The 14,377-nt window shown below is 43.2% G+C and overlaps 2 protein-coding genes across 13 annotated transcripts; one reads left to right on the top strand and one right to left on the bottom strand.

The window, feature by feature from the left end:
• Nucleotides 1-448: 448 nt before the first annotated feature.
• LOC9266501 (uncharacterized) lies at nt 449-4,376 on the bottom strand. Of its 12 annotated transcripts, none has more exons than XR_010739393.1 (12): nt 4,118-4,376; nt 3,783-3,941; nt 3,615-3,673; nt 2,961-3,068; nt 2,734-2,777; nt 2,435-2,617; nt 2,258-2,335; nt 1,854-1,893; nt 1,716-1,770; nt 1,308-1,493; nt 1,132-1,213; nt 449-977 (listed from the first exon to the last, which is right to left on the bottom strand). XR_010739393.1 is itself a non-coding variant. In XM_066307507.1 (12 exons), exons 1-7 carry the CDS (start codon nt 4,134-4,136, stop codon nt 2,281-2,283), a joined length of 666 nt encoding a protein of 221 aa, XP_066163604.1. In that variant the 5' UTR covers nt 4,137-4,376; the 3' UTR covers nt 520-977; nt 1,132-1,213; nt 1,308-1,493; nt 1,716-1,770; nt 1,859-1,893; nt 2,258-2,280. The 12 variants fall into 12 exon arrangements, 9 of the variants coding, with proteins under 9 accessions (XP_066163604.1, XP_066163607.1, XP_066163602.1 ...); XM_066307507.1 differs by having other exon boundaries at nt 520-977; nt 1,859-1,893; nt 2,734-2,782; nt 3,749-3,941; XM_066307510.1 differs by lacking the exon at nt 1,132-1,213 and having other exon boundaries at nt 520-977; nt 2,258-2,332; nt 2,734-2,782; nt 3,749-3,941.
• Nucleotides 4,377-10,653: 6,277 nt separating this feature from the next.
• Nucleotides 10,654-13,249, top strand: LOC4331019 (transmembrane 9 superfamily member 11). Its single transcript, XM_015770656.3, has one exon. It carries the CDS (start codon nt 10,915-10,917, stop codon nt 12,910-12,912), a length of 1,998 nt encoding a protein of 665 aa, XP_015626142.1. The 5' UTR covers nt 10,654-10,914; the 3' UTR covers nt 12,913-13,249.
• The last annotated feature ends 1,128 nt before the right edge of the window (nt 13,250-14,377 follow it).

Below are 14,377 nucleotides of genomic sequence, written 5' to 3'. Positions count from 1 at the left end.
GAGAAGCCATATGAAACATAGCTCTTACCAATAGGAAGAAAATTCTTCAGTTGTATATGTAGTAATAACTTACTCCTCACTCCGTCTCAAAATATAGGTACCTCTAAGATTCAAATTTGTCTCAAAATACAACTACTTGTACCTATTTTCTCATATCAACGAATAACAACCATCTCACGCCCCAACCTTAATCTCTTTTTTAGAAAATAGCATAGGTACTTGTAATTTGAGGCAGATGGAGTACATATGTTCTATTTAGTTGAAACATACGGAGGATCTGAGAAAGGGTGACAAATTACGTAGGAATGTTGAATTAAGATGTGCTAGCAGCAAGCTTAAGTTAACAATAGAAACATGTATCCTTTTCAATCCAAAAGTTTGTAAGACTGTAGCACTAAAAGTCCACTAACCTTTAAATCAGTGGAACATTTAAATTTTGGACATAACCTTTAAAATCACTGGAAAATTTAAATTATGAACATATGAAGTTAAAAACAAACATATTGGTTACAGGTTCACTGGACTCATGGTACAAGTCAAATAAGATATGTTTACCATAATTCACAACTGTAGAATTCTCAGCTGCTCAAGATATAAGCAAGCTCAACCACAACCCATATTGATTCTGTGTAAAAAAAAGGTACATGTGCCAACCACATACTTCAGATTTGTTGAACTGCACAGCTTATACTTTTCTTATTCCATTTTGAATGCCTTGCTTCAATTGTGTGGCACTGAGGTGAAACAAATTCTCCTATGGTTTTTTTTTCCACAGTTGATTATAAGCTGTAACACTTATTGGTGACCATATAATTATTTGTGGGCAAAACATCCTTACTGGAAAATAAACTATGATGACAGAACCCAAAATCAACTAAAAAAACCCAACAAAGCATGCTCACATATTTATCTATTAACCAAAAGAAAAATCAATTTACCTGGTAAATGCTCCAAAGGGTGCAGAAGAGAAAGAAAATCTGGAATCAAAATAAAAAAATTATCTACTGCTGCTACTAACACGTGAAATTAATTCAGTCAAACGCGAAAGGTTAGCTAGATATTAAGTGGTAATGGAATTTTATACTATAAAGTTAAACAATGATTGTTTGACAGCACATTGCTTGTAAGCACCTTTGGTATCATCATTTTTTCTATCCTCTGCGGCTTGTGCTACGGTATTCTAGCAAAGTTTCTCTAAATCAAGAGCTTCAGTCTGGTAAAACCATATACATGAATCGATTCAGAAAATAAAAATTTAGTACTAAAATTATGAAATGCTGACAATAGGATTTCATTTTTTTTTTGACCTGATAGCTTGATAAAACAATCTCTGTTGCTTCAATATCACACTGAGGTGAAACCAATATCATAGTGTATTAATATATCATACAGTATGATATAGTGCTTCCCGATTAGATTTTGCTCACATCACCCTGGTGTTTTCCCTCGCTCTTCTCCTTCTCCTTGGGAGTGTTTCTCCTTTCAATCCCTCTCTGTCAAAACACACACATACTGACATTACATCCAAGCTAATACATCAGGTATGACTGTATGACCAAGTTTAAATTTCAGTGCACACGCATTAGCATAATTTGGATATACTACCAAACTAATTTACATGATTTCGAGTAGGAATTTAAAAAAAATCAGTTATAGGCAAGAAATCAACCGAAAGGATAAACTGCAAAACCGTGAATGCAAAAGAGGGACCCTACCCCATTGTCATTGCCCATGTAGTGTGCTTTTTCCTCCAGAAGCAGCCCTCTCAATCTTATAGAAAAGCAAGGATAAATTTTCAGAACTATTCAAACACTTTCATACATTTAAATTCCAGAGGTTGTGAGTTCGAACACCTTACAGGCAGCAGCCTTTTCAATCTTCCCGTTGTTGCATCTATTAAAAAATAGAAAGCAAACACAAATTAGCTGGAGTGACTGATAGTGGGAAACCAAGAACAAGAGACATGGTGCTAGTAGTATGAAGGCAAAAGGTATAAGAGGCACAGCATCAAAACTCTTACTGTAATTTAGACTGAAGAGCTTGACCTACTTTGTCAGAGATATCATTGCAATAGTTAATGGAGAATATTGCCAGTAATCAACAGCTTATCGTAAAATTTAAGTCTTGTACGGAAACAGCCATCTACATTCTCTCGAGCATTATTATAATTTTTAACATCTTTTGAGCAGAAGATTCATCAAAAATTAGAATTCAGAACAATTGTTGAGCATTGCATTTGTTACTGGTTTTACAATACCTTGATAAAACCCCACAATACTTTCATTGTACAAACATGCAGTCCTCATGTGCAGGAGAGGAACTGAAGTGATTTCTGCTGTAAGATAAATAATGCAAGTATCACAAAAACAGCTAATTAGGCAGTGTGCATCCAAAACTGCAATGACATAGATGAATGAGTGATGCTAGAGCTCACGGTGCCAAAAAAGTGTGGAGTCGGCAAACTGATAAAAGTCCCCAATATCTTGAAAACTTCCTTGCAACTTTGTTAAACTTAAAACTGAGTGGCGATGGATTCATGTCGGTCAGCCGGTCACCAACAATGGTGCAACATCTAATTTGGAGGACTGAATACTGTTGTTCTCTAGCCTCCGCAGCACTGTAGCATTCAAAAATTGGATTTAGTTCAAATATGCCAACAACCTGATTACCTGAATAATGTTGCTTTCTAGCCTCTTGTAGCATTAAAAGAAATTGGATTTAGTAGAAATATACCCCTTCACTCTAGGGTAGTGCAGAATATTCCATTGATTATTGATCTGTACTGGAGACCAGGCGTTTAGTACATTTAGTAAATTCGGACAAAAGTTAGATGAACAACTTATGTTTCAGGGGAAAATAACACGCTAACATCTCATAATTCAGGTTTAGAAAATAAAATACACCCATATTAAAGTACAGTTACAATATATTTGCTTAGGCTAGGAATTTAGTCACAACACCTTTCAGAATCATCGTCCCAAGGCCGATCGCGATCATCAGAATATTCAGAATCACGATGCTATCTTCTTTTGCTTCTATCACGGTGATCCCTGTGGCGATCATGGTCCCTATCATTATCACCATTTTTTAAAAAACCATGAGAACATCATTCTGCAACACAGAAGGTAATGGGCCGTAATTTTGTAAACGTGCGAGGAAAGGGACCAATAAATATAATGAGAATAAGTGAATAGACATTTTGGCCCCAAGGTTTGCACATAAGGAAGTTGCAGCATTTTTCCAAAAAAAATATTTCAAGCAATGTAAATCTAGAGGATATTTTTGCCAGCCTAACGATGAGGCCCTCAGCTAACATATCCCCAGTGCAGGGTTGTCATTTTAAACATATCAGAATATGCTACTGCTCAATGAGCAAGTTGATTGTAAAGTGTGACCTATTGGAAAACAAAACAACTTTACAATGAGCAAGTAGATTGTAAAGTGTGACCTATTGAGAAATTATTGGCTGAGGAGGATGAAAACAATTACTTTAACTCGTCTGAATTGCTAGAATTGACAATTAAACCCATTCTTAATCCCTTTGGGCATTTCATCAAACATATGTCATGCACGTCCAAATTTGCAAAATCGACAGAAGCAAGATCAGAAACCACCTTTCCACCCATATGTGGCAGCAATGATCTTCACGTTACCCATCTCGTATAGGGAGGATCTGCACAAATAAAGCAGTAAAATCAGGAGCCAAACCCACCATTAAAACCCAAAGACATATAATCAGTAGATTTACCTCTTTTGTGGAGGAATGATTCTCAGTATCTCACCTGTTGTTGACTGGTTGGTAGCCCGATCCGACAGCCAAGGACTGAAGAAGTAGAAGCTGGTGGATGCGGTGGAATGAAGAGGCAGAAAGAGGTAGCAGCCAGGCAGCACCGCGGTAGTAATCACTGAACCCTCCCTCGAGCTCTTCACTGCTCGCCGTTCTGCTTCTCCGTAGCACGGTTCGGGGTGGACACGGAAATAAGCACCAGTCAATCGTGACACCACTCGAACCGGAACCCTAGCCACCCAATCCCCGCACCGCGACACTCGAATCGGAGCCCAAACGACGCCGTACAGAACTTCACCTTAGAGGGGAGAAACTTCGAGGGACCCTCACCTTCGATGATCATCGCCATCTCCACGAGCAAGTGGCGGCGGCAGGCGGCATGACGATCCGACGACGACGGAGGGGCAGCACGTGAGGGATGCGACGACAGCGGAGGGGCGGCGCGGGAGAGGAGAGAAATCGAGCAGCGGTGGACGGGGGATCAACCGCGCGCGGGTGGGGCGTCGGCGTCGCCGGGTGAGTGCGAGAGAGAGAGGAGGGAAGAGCCGAGCGAGACGCGGGAGGGTGAATGCGGCGTGATTTCCGGCGTGAGGAGGATGGGTGCGAGGAGGGGAGGGGATGAGAGGGAGACGTGGGGTAATCTGAGGTGTTGGATTGGATGATTTTGGGCCGTTGGATGTGTGATATGATGAGTGATGAATGAGTGAAACCATTTGTTAAACTATAGGATAGAATAATAATAACTTAACTAATCACGGTCACGGCATATACCGTTGGAATAACTGCAATCGGAGAAGTTGGTTGGGTCGGTTTTGTGATGGGCCGAGCACGAGTTGCCAATGGGCTTTGTGCCACTACTACTTCCGTGCCGTGACCGCCCGGGCCCAGCACCCACACACCGTGTCGCCGTCGCACGCGCAGCCAAAGCCAAAGCCCAGCGCGATCGCACGCTGCGTGTGCGTGTGGCGAGCGAGTGCGATGTGATGTTCTCCCGAATTTTTTTCATTTTTGAATTTTTTTCTTTTAATATTTACAGAAATAATCCATCGGCGCAAAAAAATTACAAAAAGAAACCCTGCCGCCCTCTACTAGAGCGGCAAGCTGACGTGGCAAACAGGGGAGGGACGGACGGTGACGGCAGACAGGAAAGGAGGGTTTTTTTTTTTGCACGAAAACCCTTGCCGCCAGGGCCTCCATGCAAAAAAACCAGCCCGAGCCGGGTACTTTTTGGCTGGTACTTTTTGCATCTGGGCCCCTTGCCACCCTCGCCCAGATGCAAAAAGTACCAGCCAAATGCTTTTTAGGGCTGCAAAGGGCGGCAAGAGGCTAAATGCAATTTTCGCAGACGGCGGCAGATGGTGCCGTCGAGCCGCCGTCTGCCATGTTAGCTTGTCGCCATCCACTAGGGCGGCAGGGTCTATTTTTATAATTTTTTGCGCCGATAGATTATTTCTGTAAATATTAAAAGAAAAAAATTAAAAATGAAAAAAATTCATGTTCTCCCCCTCGCGACTGCGATGCCGGACCTGCATATGGCCGGTGTCATCGGCTCATCGCTCCCATCAGAGTTTGTTGCCGCCTTGAAATCTGCAGTAAAAGCTCCCCACCCCCCACCCCCCATCCATCCAATTGATAGATGCACCTATATAGTCCGTATTTCATTCGTCCCATATAAAACGAACATATAACTTAATGTGATATATTCTAACACAATAAATCTAAACGGATATATATCTAAATTGATAACAATATAATGTGTCATATCTATTATTATATTAGATTTTTATGAAACGGATGAATTATTTGTGAGTAGTGGTACTAAGGGCAAGTACTATAAACATTTTATTACTAATTGCAAGATACCATGTAGACTCGTATAATGATGTGGAGGAGAGAAAAGAAGATAAGAGAGAGGAGCAGCCACCCATCATGTAAGGGACAACCTCTACACAAAAATCAAGAAATATGAGAGAAAGAGAGAAGTGTATTGGGTGTAGTGTAAGTAGATGCAATCTATTCAGAGTATGTATTACCTCTAAATTAATATGTAAATGATTTAAACAAAATTAGATGTGATCAAACTTGTCTAAGGAACTTCAGATCACGCGCAATTCAGATCACGCGCAAATCAGGTTACAACAATCCTATGACGCACGAACTAACGCATACAATGATTGGTGAAGGGCAGCTGGACCGTCTACAGGATAGTTTCAGACTTGTTTCCTCCCTAACAGTGTGACCACACTTGTGACTTATTTTATTATTATCGTTATGAGATTATCGTGGGGACTTTTCCTAAGTCGTAAACAGCGCCATGTTTATGAAAACTTTCTTCACCGATATTTTTCAAACTCTTTTAGATTTACTTATCAACTTTCTAATATTAATGCATTCGTGTATGTCCTCGAATAATTATTACTGTCGACGTTTGATGTCGTCATTCTGGTATTTGCATAGTATGGGGATCATCAATGCTAGGATATACGCGAGACTGAGGTAAAAGAGATGGAGACATGGATTTTTATACAGGTTCGGGCCCCTGAGTTATCAGATAATAACCCTACATCCTGTTGGCCGAAGCCGGTATTGCTCTTATTCACCATAATCACACCAGTACAATATGTGGATAGCCTATCTAACTGTTGTCGACATGTCGGTCTGAAGGTCTGACTCGTAGTCGACAACAGGGTAGCCTTCCTCCTCGAATCCGTGCCCGGCGAGATCAGAGATAGCGCTTTCGTATCTCCTGACGGTATCCGGAGACACCGTAGGGGAATAGCCATGCCTATCCCTGAAGTCGATATCCGGCGGTGTGTCTTGGCGTATGTAGGCTTGTATGTTGTGGCTTCTGGTGGACGTGTGTTGATTGTCATGAGTGTCTTCCATGGTCCTTTCATGGTGGTTGTCGATGAGGTGGTCGTCCCGATCGTGGTGATCGTGTTGATCGTCTCATGGTGAGTCTGTGTGTCCCTGTCCTCCTAGGGGGGCTTGTATTTATACCCATAGGTGTCCCCTTGTCCAAGTAGAACTAGGGAAACCAATATGGATACAATCCGAGTAGTCCTTGTCGTTTCCATGTAGAACTCTGGCTGTCTTTTCTTATCCGGAACTCCCTCCTATATCCGTAGGTTGTTTCCGTATAGGACATGGTATGTGGTGGGTCCTGCCGAGATTTAGTCAACTACTATTAGGTATGTGGTATCCATAACCATGACAATTACAAACTCAATTTCAACTATGTTTCATCCATTAAAACTTTAGAATGCAGGCTTTACGTTTAGATTGTGGGTTATACTCCATCCGTTTCAAAATGTTTGACACCGCTGACTTTTTAGCACATGTTTGATTGTTCGTCTTATTAAAAAAATTGTGAAATATGTAAAACTATATGTATAGATGAAAGTATATTTAACAATATATCAAATGATATGAAAAGAATAAATAATTACTTAAATTTTTTGAATAAAACGAATGGTCAAACACGTACTTAAAAAGTCAACGATATCAAACATTTTAAAACGGAGGGAGTACTTCACTACCGTCAGAAGTGATGGATGCTGTAGAACTTGACAGAGCGTTGAAGGGGATTATGGTTTTTCAAGTCCATCGGTCATAGAACTTGTGACAGGAGAGTAAAAATGACTTGAGTTTATTTTACTCCCTATTGTTACAGAAAAACGTTGTTTTAAATATGTGTAGCTATCGTTAGCTAACTTTGATCGTAGTTTATGGTGTAGGATATAACTAGGTTCGATATAAAACTACATAGCCAATTGTCTTGTTATAAAAGTTTATATGCCACTCCCTCCATTTTATATTATAAGTCATTTACCTTTTTTCCTGATCAAAATTATTTAGGTTTAACCAAATTGATAGAAAAATTAGCAAATATTTATAACATCAAATTAGTTTCATTTAATTTAACATTGAGTATATTTTAATAATATGTTTGTTTTGTATTGTAAATGTTTCTATACTTTTCTGCAAACTTAGTTTGACTACGTACAAAATCGAACGACTTATAACATGAAATGGGGGAATATTACATTTATGTAACTGTTCTTTATTCATGCAAAAGAATTGAATTGCTAAAGTCATGTCTTATTGCCTTTGGAAATGTTTAAACGATGTTAATTTTTCTAACTGAAAGGAGTCCAATGAAATACCAGTGTCCTCCTCGTTTACCAGCTATAAAAGACAGTAACCATGTGCGTGTCCTCGTGCGTCGATTCAAAATACGGGCATACGGGCAAACCATTGACCTTGACCGTGCACCATATACTAACATCCAATGACGACAGTGACATTTAAGATGTGAGAAGTAAAAACATTTTAAATTTCAAACGAACTCCCGGTTGCAGGAGAAGTATAGGATGCCTAACTCCCATGGAAAAAAATCAACACAAACTAAAAAATCTTGATAGTACCTGCATAATGTAAATCCAAGAGTTTCTAGCCATGTTTAATTTTTGCCTCATCTTATCTACTTAATTATAGATATAATTAAACAATTTAAAATATATATAATAATAAATAACTTGGTCTAACAAATGTAGTCGAAGAAAGTTTATTAAGGAGATATAGAATCTTAAGCATCGAACAAATAACATATTTCAATAACCCGATGAATATTAACCTTTATCTTTTAGAAGTACCACAGTACGTGTCGGAGATATGGGCCCGAGGGTATGCGAAGTGTGGAGAATCTACCTTCCTATCCTGCCGTGTGTCCCTACAGCTTGGTCCTGCCCCCGCAGTCCGCGAACTGCTGGAGCGGCCGGGGAGGGGGGGTCGCGGCCTCGGGGTGCCACGTCATGCCCCTCGGGCCCTTGCATCGCTTTGCCCCGAGGCCCTCGCCCAGCCGCCATTTGGCGGGGGCAGCGAGCGAGGAGGGGGCCCAGGCTGAGCCTCCTTTAATACGCGCAACGCCCCAACTGCCCCCTGTCTCATTTAATACAGTGAGGCAGACATGCGGAGTGCTAAACTGACACGCCATAATCAAGAATGACCGGTCTGTAACCGGCCTGACGCTGGTCACATCTGACTGGACCGACAACCGTGCTCCCACGTCGCGTCTGCTTCCGGTGGAGTGGAGGTAGGTATGACACGTCCCATCAGAGGGTCATTCGGACGGCGGCACCACAAGTCTTCACCCATTAATGAGGGAATGACAGGGCTGTCCCCCGTGTCAGGCGAGGGACGGCGCTAGGCCCCACTCAAGGACAAGCTGTGGCTTAGCTTCCAGGCGAAGGCACGGGTCGAGTTCCGGTCAAGATAGGGTGGGTCCCCACCCGAAAGAAGAATAGGTAAAGGCGGTGCATGTGGTATCCCCTTGAGATATAAAAGGAGGACCTTGCCCACCGAGAAGAGGGAGGGGGACTTTGGAGGCTTGAACTCTAGGAAAAGAAGAGTGAGAGTGCTGTCCAGAGTTGAGGAACCCTTGTAATACTCAACTATAATCTCAAACACAGTAGTAGGGTATTACGCTTCTCAGCGGCCCGAATCTGTATAATTTAATTACGTGCAAGCTAGCTAGTAACCCCAGGGACGGATTCGTGATTTCTAGAGGCGAGCTTCTTCTCCCGGCCGAACTCACGAAAGGGGGGGGGGGGTCTCACGACCTCCCGCTATTGAGGGTCTTCCCTCGACAGTACGAATTTCCAACAAGTTTGAAAAAAAAAGAGCATAGTTCAACTGGATTCAAATGAGGAAATTACTGTACAAACGACCTAACCATCTGACTCACCCACGGATGAATCTAATCAACGGTTGCAAATGAACATGCTTTATTTTGATTGGTCTATGATCACATATCTTTAGTTATATATGAGTTATACAAGTAAATCGTATCTGTAGCAACAATATTCAAACAAAATAACTAGTTTTAGAAAAAAGAAATGGTTTCAAACATGTTCCGAGTACACAACAATACTTCTCCAATCTCATAATATAGTAATCTAATACTAAATGAGTGGCACCTGGTACTACGTAATGGTATTAGGTTTTAAGGGCCTCTTCGGTTCACATGATTTCCAAATCACAGAAAAGAAAAAATACATAAATAATATAGGAACATACGCACAATATAAAAGATTGGAACACATGAATTTTTCCTCCAACGAGCTGAATAAAAGAGAATGAAGCAGATTTTTCATTCATATGGAATCAGTGCATTTCGAAGGAGTTTTGGAGGATTGGCTTAGTATTTCTATGAAAAACTTTCCTCTGAATTCTATGAATCAAGTACATAAATAGTGTTTGTTTCAAAAGAATCGAGAAATCCTTCGAACCTAGTAATAATGCCTACTCTTTCCGTCTAAAAAAACGAATCTAAAACTGCATGTGACATATTCTAATACAATAAATCTAAACATAGGTATGTCCAGATTTATAGTATTAGGATGTGTTCTGATAATTTTTTATGGGATAAAGGGAGTAAGGTTTTAGAGTAAGAAATTGGCCGAGTTCAGTTCCAAACATTTTTTTTCAAACTTCCAACTTTTCTATCACATCAAAACTTTTCTGCACACATAAACTTTCAATTTTTTCGTCACATCGTTCCAATTTTAACCAAACATCCAATTTTAGCGTGAACAACACACCCATGATTTCAAACATGGGCCGAGTTTAGTTCTAAAATTTTTCATCAAACTTTCAACTTTTACATCACATCAAAACTTTCCTACACACACAAACTTCTAACTTTTTCGTCGCATCGTTCCAATTTCAATCAAACTTTCAATTTTGGCGTGAAAACACACCCATGTTCCACTGGGCGCACGTTTTCGCCGAAACGCCGAGTCGCCGCCGACACGGCAAATTAGCCACGCATCCATTCGTTCGTTCATCGCAAAACCAAGGGGGGATGATCATCTCCAGCCACGTATAAACCCAACCAAACACCCTCCCCCCTCTCGCCCACCCCCCCATTCCGCCGCCCCCACCCCCAGATCTACTCCACCGCCACCGCCACCGACACCCCCGTCTCCGGCGAGTCCCCCCGCCGCCTCCTCGCCGGAGAACCCGCCTCCCCTCCCCCAACCCTAAAGCCTCCCCGTCTCATTCGCCCCCCCACCGGATCCAGATCAAAACCACACGCCGATCCAGATCCCGCCGGGCGCCCAGCCATGGCGCGCCTCCTCCCCTTCCTCGTCGCGGCGGCGGCGGCGTTGGTGGCGGTGTCCCTCTCCGCGCCAGGCGCCGACGGGTTCTACCTCCCGGGGAGCTACCCGCACAAGTACAACCCCGGCGAGCCGCTGAGCGTGAAGGTGAACTCCCTCACCTCCATCGACACCGAGATCCCCTACAGCTACTACAGCCTCCCGTTCTGCACCCCTCCCGACGGCGTCAAGGACAGCGCCGAGAACCTCGGCGAGCTCCTCATGGGCGACCGCATCGAGAACTCCCCCTACCGCTTCCGGATGCACGCCAACGACTCCGACCTCTTCCTCTGCCGCTCCCCGCCGCTCGCCGCCGACGCCTTCAACCTCCTTAAGAAGCGGATCGACGAGATGTACCAGGTTAACCTCATCCTCGACAACCTCCCCGCCATCCGCTACACCAAGAAGGACGACTACTTCCTCCGATGGACCGGCTACCCCGTCGGCATCCGCGTCGGCGTCGACTACTACGTCTTCAACCACCTCCAGTTCACCGTCCTCGTGCACAAGTACGAGGAGGCCAATGTCGCCCGTGTCATGGGCACCGGCGACGCCACCGACGGCTTCCCTTCCACCGGCAAGGACGGCAGCGGCGGCGCCGCCGGGTCATCCGGCTGGATGGTTGTCGGCTTCGAGGTCGTGCCTTGTAGCATCAAGCACAACCCCGACGACGTCAAGTCGCTCAAGATGTATGGCAAGTACCCGAGGAGCATCAAGTGCGACCCGACCACCGTGTCCATGAGCATCAAGGAGAACGAGCCCATCGTGTACACCTACGAGGTGTCGTTCGTCGAGAGCGATATCAAGTGGCCCTCGAGGTGGGACGCATACCTCAAGATGGAGGGTGCCAAGGTGCACTGGTTCTCGATCCTCAACTCGCTCATGGTGATTGCTTTCCTTGCTGGTATCGTGTTTGTCATATTACTGAGGACCGTGAGGCGTGATCTGACGAGGTATGAGGAGCTTGACAGTGAAGCGCAGGCGCAGATGAACGAGGAGCTGTCTGGGTGGAAGCTTGTTGTCAGTGATGTTTTCCGCGCGCCAAGCAACCCAATGTTGCTCTGCGTTATGGTCGGGGATGGTGTTCAGATCCTTGGGATGGCAGTGGTGACCATTCTGTTTGCGGCGCTTGGGTTCATGTCACCAGCTTCCCGCGGTACTCTGATCACGGGCATGCTGTTCTTCTATCTGGTTCTTGGAATTTTGGCAGGATATGTGGGTGTTCGTGTGTGGAAGACAATCAAGTGCGGTGATCATACAGGGTGGATGGCTGTTTCATGGAGGGTAGCTTGCTTCTTCCCCGGCATTGCATTCCTGATCCTTACCACTCTGAACTTCCTGTTGTGGGGAAGCCAAAGCACAGGAGCCATCCCCTTCTCGTTGTTTGTCATATTGATTCTGCTCTGGTTCTGTATCTCTGTGCCGCTTACACTTGTAGGTGGACTCCTCGGTGCCAAGGCACCGCACATTGAGTACCCCGTGCGCACTAACCAGATCCCTCGTGAAATCCCACCTCAGAAGTACCCATCCTGGTTGCTGGTTCTCGGCGCTGGCACACTGCCCTTTGGTACCCTGTTCATCGAGCTCTTCTTCATCATGTCTAGCATATGGATGGGGCGTGTGTACTATGTCTTTGGATTCCTCTTCATCGTCCTGTTGCTCCTTGTTATTGTCTGCGCTGAGGTTTCCCTTGTTCTGACCTACATGCATCTCTGTGTCGAGGATTGGAAATGGTGGTGGAAATCATTCTTCTCATCTGGATCTGTGGCGATCTACATTTTCTTGTACTCGATCAACTATCTTGTTTTTGACCTAAAGAGCTTGAGTGGACCTGTGTCGGCGACCCTCTATCTCGGCTACTCACTCTTCATGGTTATTGCTATTATGCTGGCTACTGGAACAGTGGGATTCATTTCATCATTCTGCTTCGTCCACTATCTTTTCTCATCCGTGAAAGCAGATTAAGCTCATCCCGATGCAGAGTGTATTACTCAAATGAGAGGTGAGAATAGTGGACATCAAAAAGTTTGTAGTCACAAAATCTTAGCTCATGTCATCTTTTGGTATACAAAGACTGAATAACTATTGTAAGCTTTACTAGGATTTATCAATGGGTTTTATGGAGAGATGTGCTAGCAGCTTGCACGATGTAATAGAATGAATTGGTTTATTCACATTTTGAGTCATTTTAGTTGCTCTTTCTGCTGCCATTTAGCTGTTAAGATGTAAGCTTAGTACTGCTGTCTGTTGCAATCGTGTTTGGTATCATTTTCCTAAAATGTTAGATCAATTTTTTGACTTATCAGAATTGTGATGGTTTGATGCAGTTGCTACACAATATAGTGATTATACTTATTTTTCTTTGCACCAGAACTCCAACTCCTACCTTGGTTCATATAAGAAACTCTCCTTATTTTGTATGGAGTAATAATTAATAGTCTTCATGTTTTGCATCTGACAGCTATACTTTGGATGTCTTTTAACATTGCTAAGTAGCTTAAATACGACCCTTATGCTATAAATTACTAGATGATTGATCTATGATATATGACATCTCAACATAATATTTCATTGATTGTGTGGCTTTCTTTTTCCAGTTGTTTTTTACAATCATTGCTGGGTGGTTGCATCTGACTCATTCCAGCGTGCTATTCCATATGTATAATGTGTAGTTGAACAACTAATCTCAAAGCCTTGGTGATTCACTTACTAAAAAGAACTATAAAAGGTAGCCTCGGCTTCAAACAGCTGAGTGAGCTTACTGTTTCTTCAACTTGAAAGAATGTGTCTGATAATCACGGTAATCTATTGCTGTTAATCCTGGTAACCTTGGGTTATCTCTTGCCGTTGCCGGTTCATGGTTGCAGAGATCTAGTTTGTACTACTTGTTTGCTGGCTGTTGCTGTTTATTGTATTTGTAAATTGTAATGGTTTGTTCTTTGCTTGCTTTCAGTTTTCTCGTCATATTTCTACTGGGACAGTTTGTTTCCTCTATATGGTTATTGTTAAATCACAGGTGGTCCAAATTTGATGATTTGCATTCGAGATTATGTAACGGCATACTCCAAGACTGACGCATTTCTGGCGTCCTTGGTGTCCTGCCCTGTCATTTGGTTGTTGGCTTATCCATGCGATCCAAAACTCCAGGACTGCAATTGCTGATACTGCGACGAGGTGCCCTCGTCTCATGATTTTTACTGAGTATCGCTTGCTTATAACAAAGCTTGGAATGATCTGCTCCGTGCTTGACCTGTTGAAATTCAAAAACTGCACTACTTGCAATGATCGCAGTATTTTTACTACAGTACTAGTGATCAAGTGATGAGGATTACTAGTAAGCTTGCTTTGTCTTGGGCGTTGACTCGGCTTTTTGACCAAAGCACGGATCCATGCCGTGCCGTGTGCCGTCAGTCGTGGTTGGACTAGTAGT

This window comes from Oryza sativa, chromosome 2, assembly GCF_034140825.1.
Source record: "Oryza sativa Japonica Group chromosome 2, ASM3414082v1".
Classification (NCBI taxonomy): domain Eukaryota; kingdom Viridiplantae; phylum Streptophyta; class Magnoliopsida; order Poales; family Poaceae; genus Oryza; species Oryza sativa.
The sequence above is the reverse complement of the archived record's forward strand: the minus strand, read 5'-3'. Positions and strand labels throughout refer to the sequence as shown.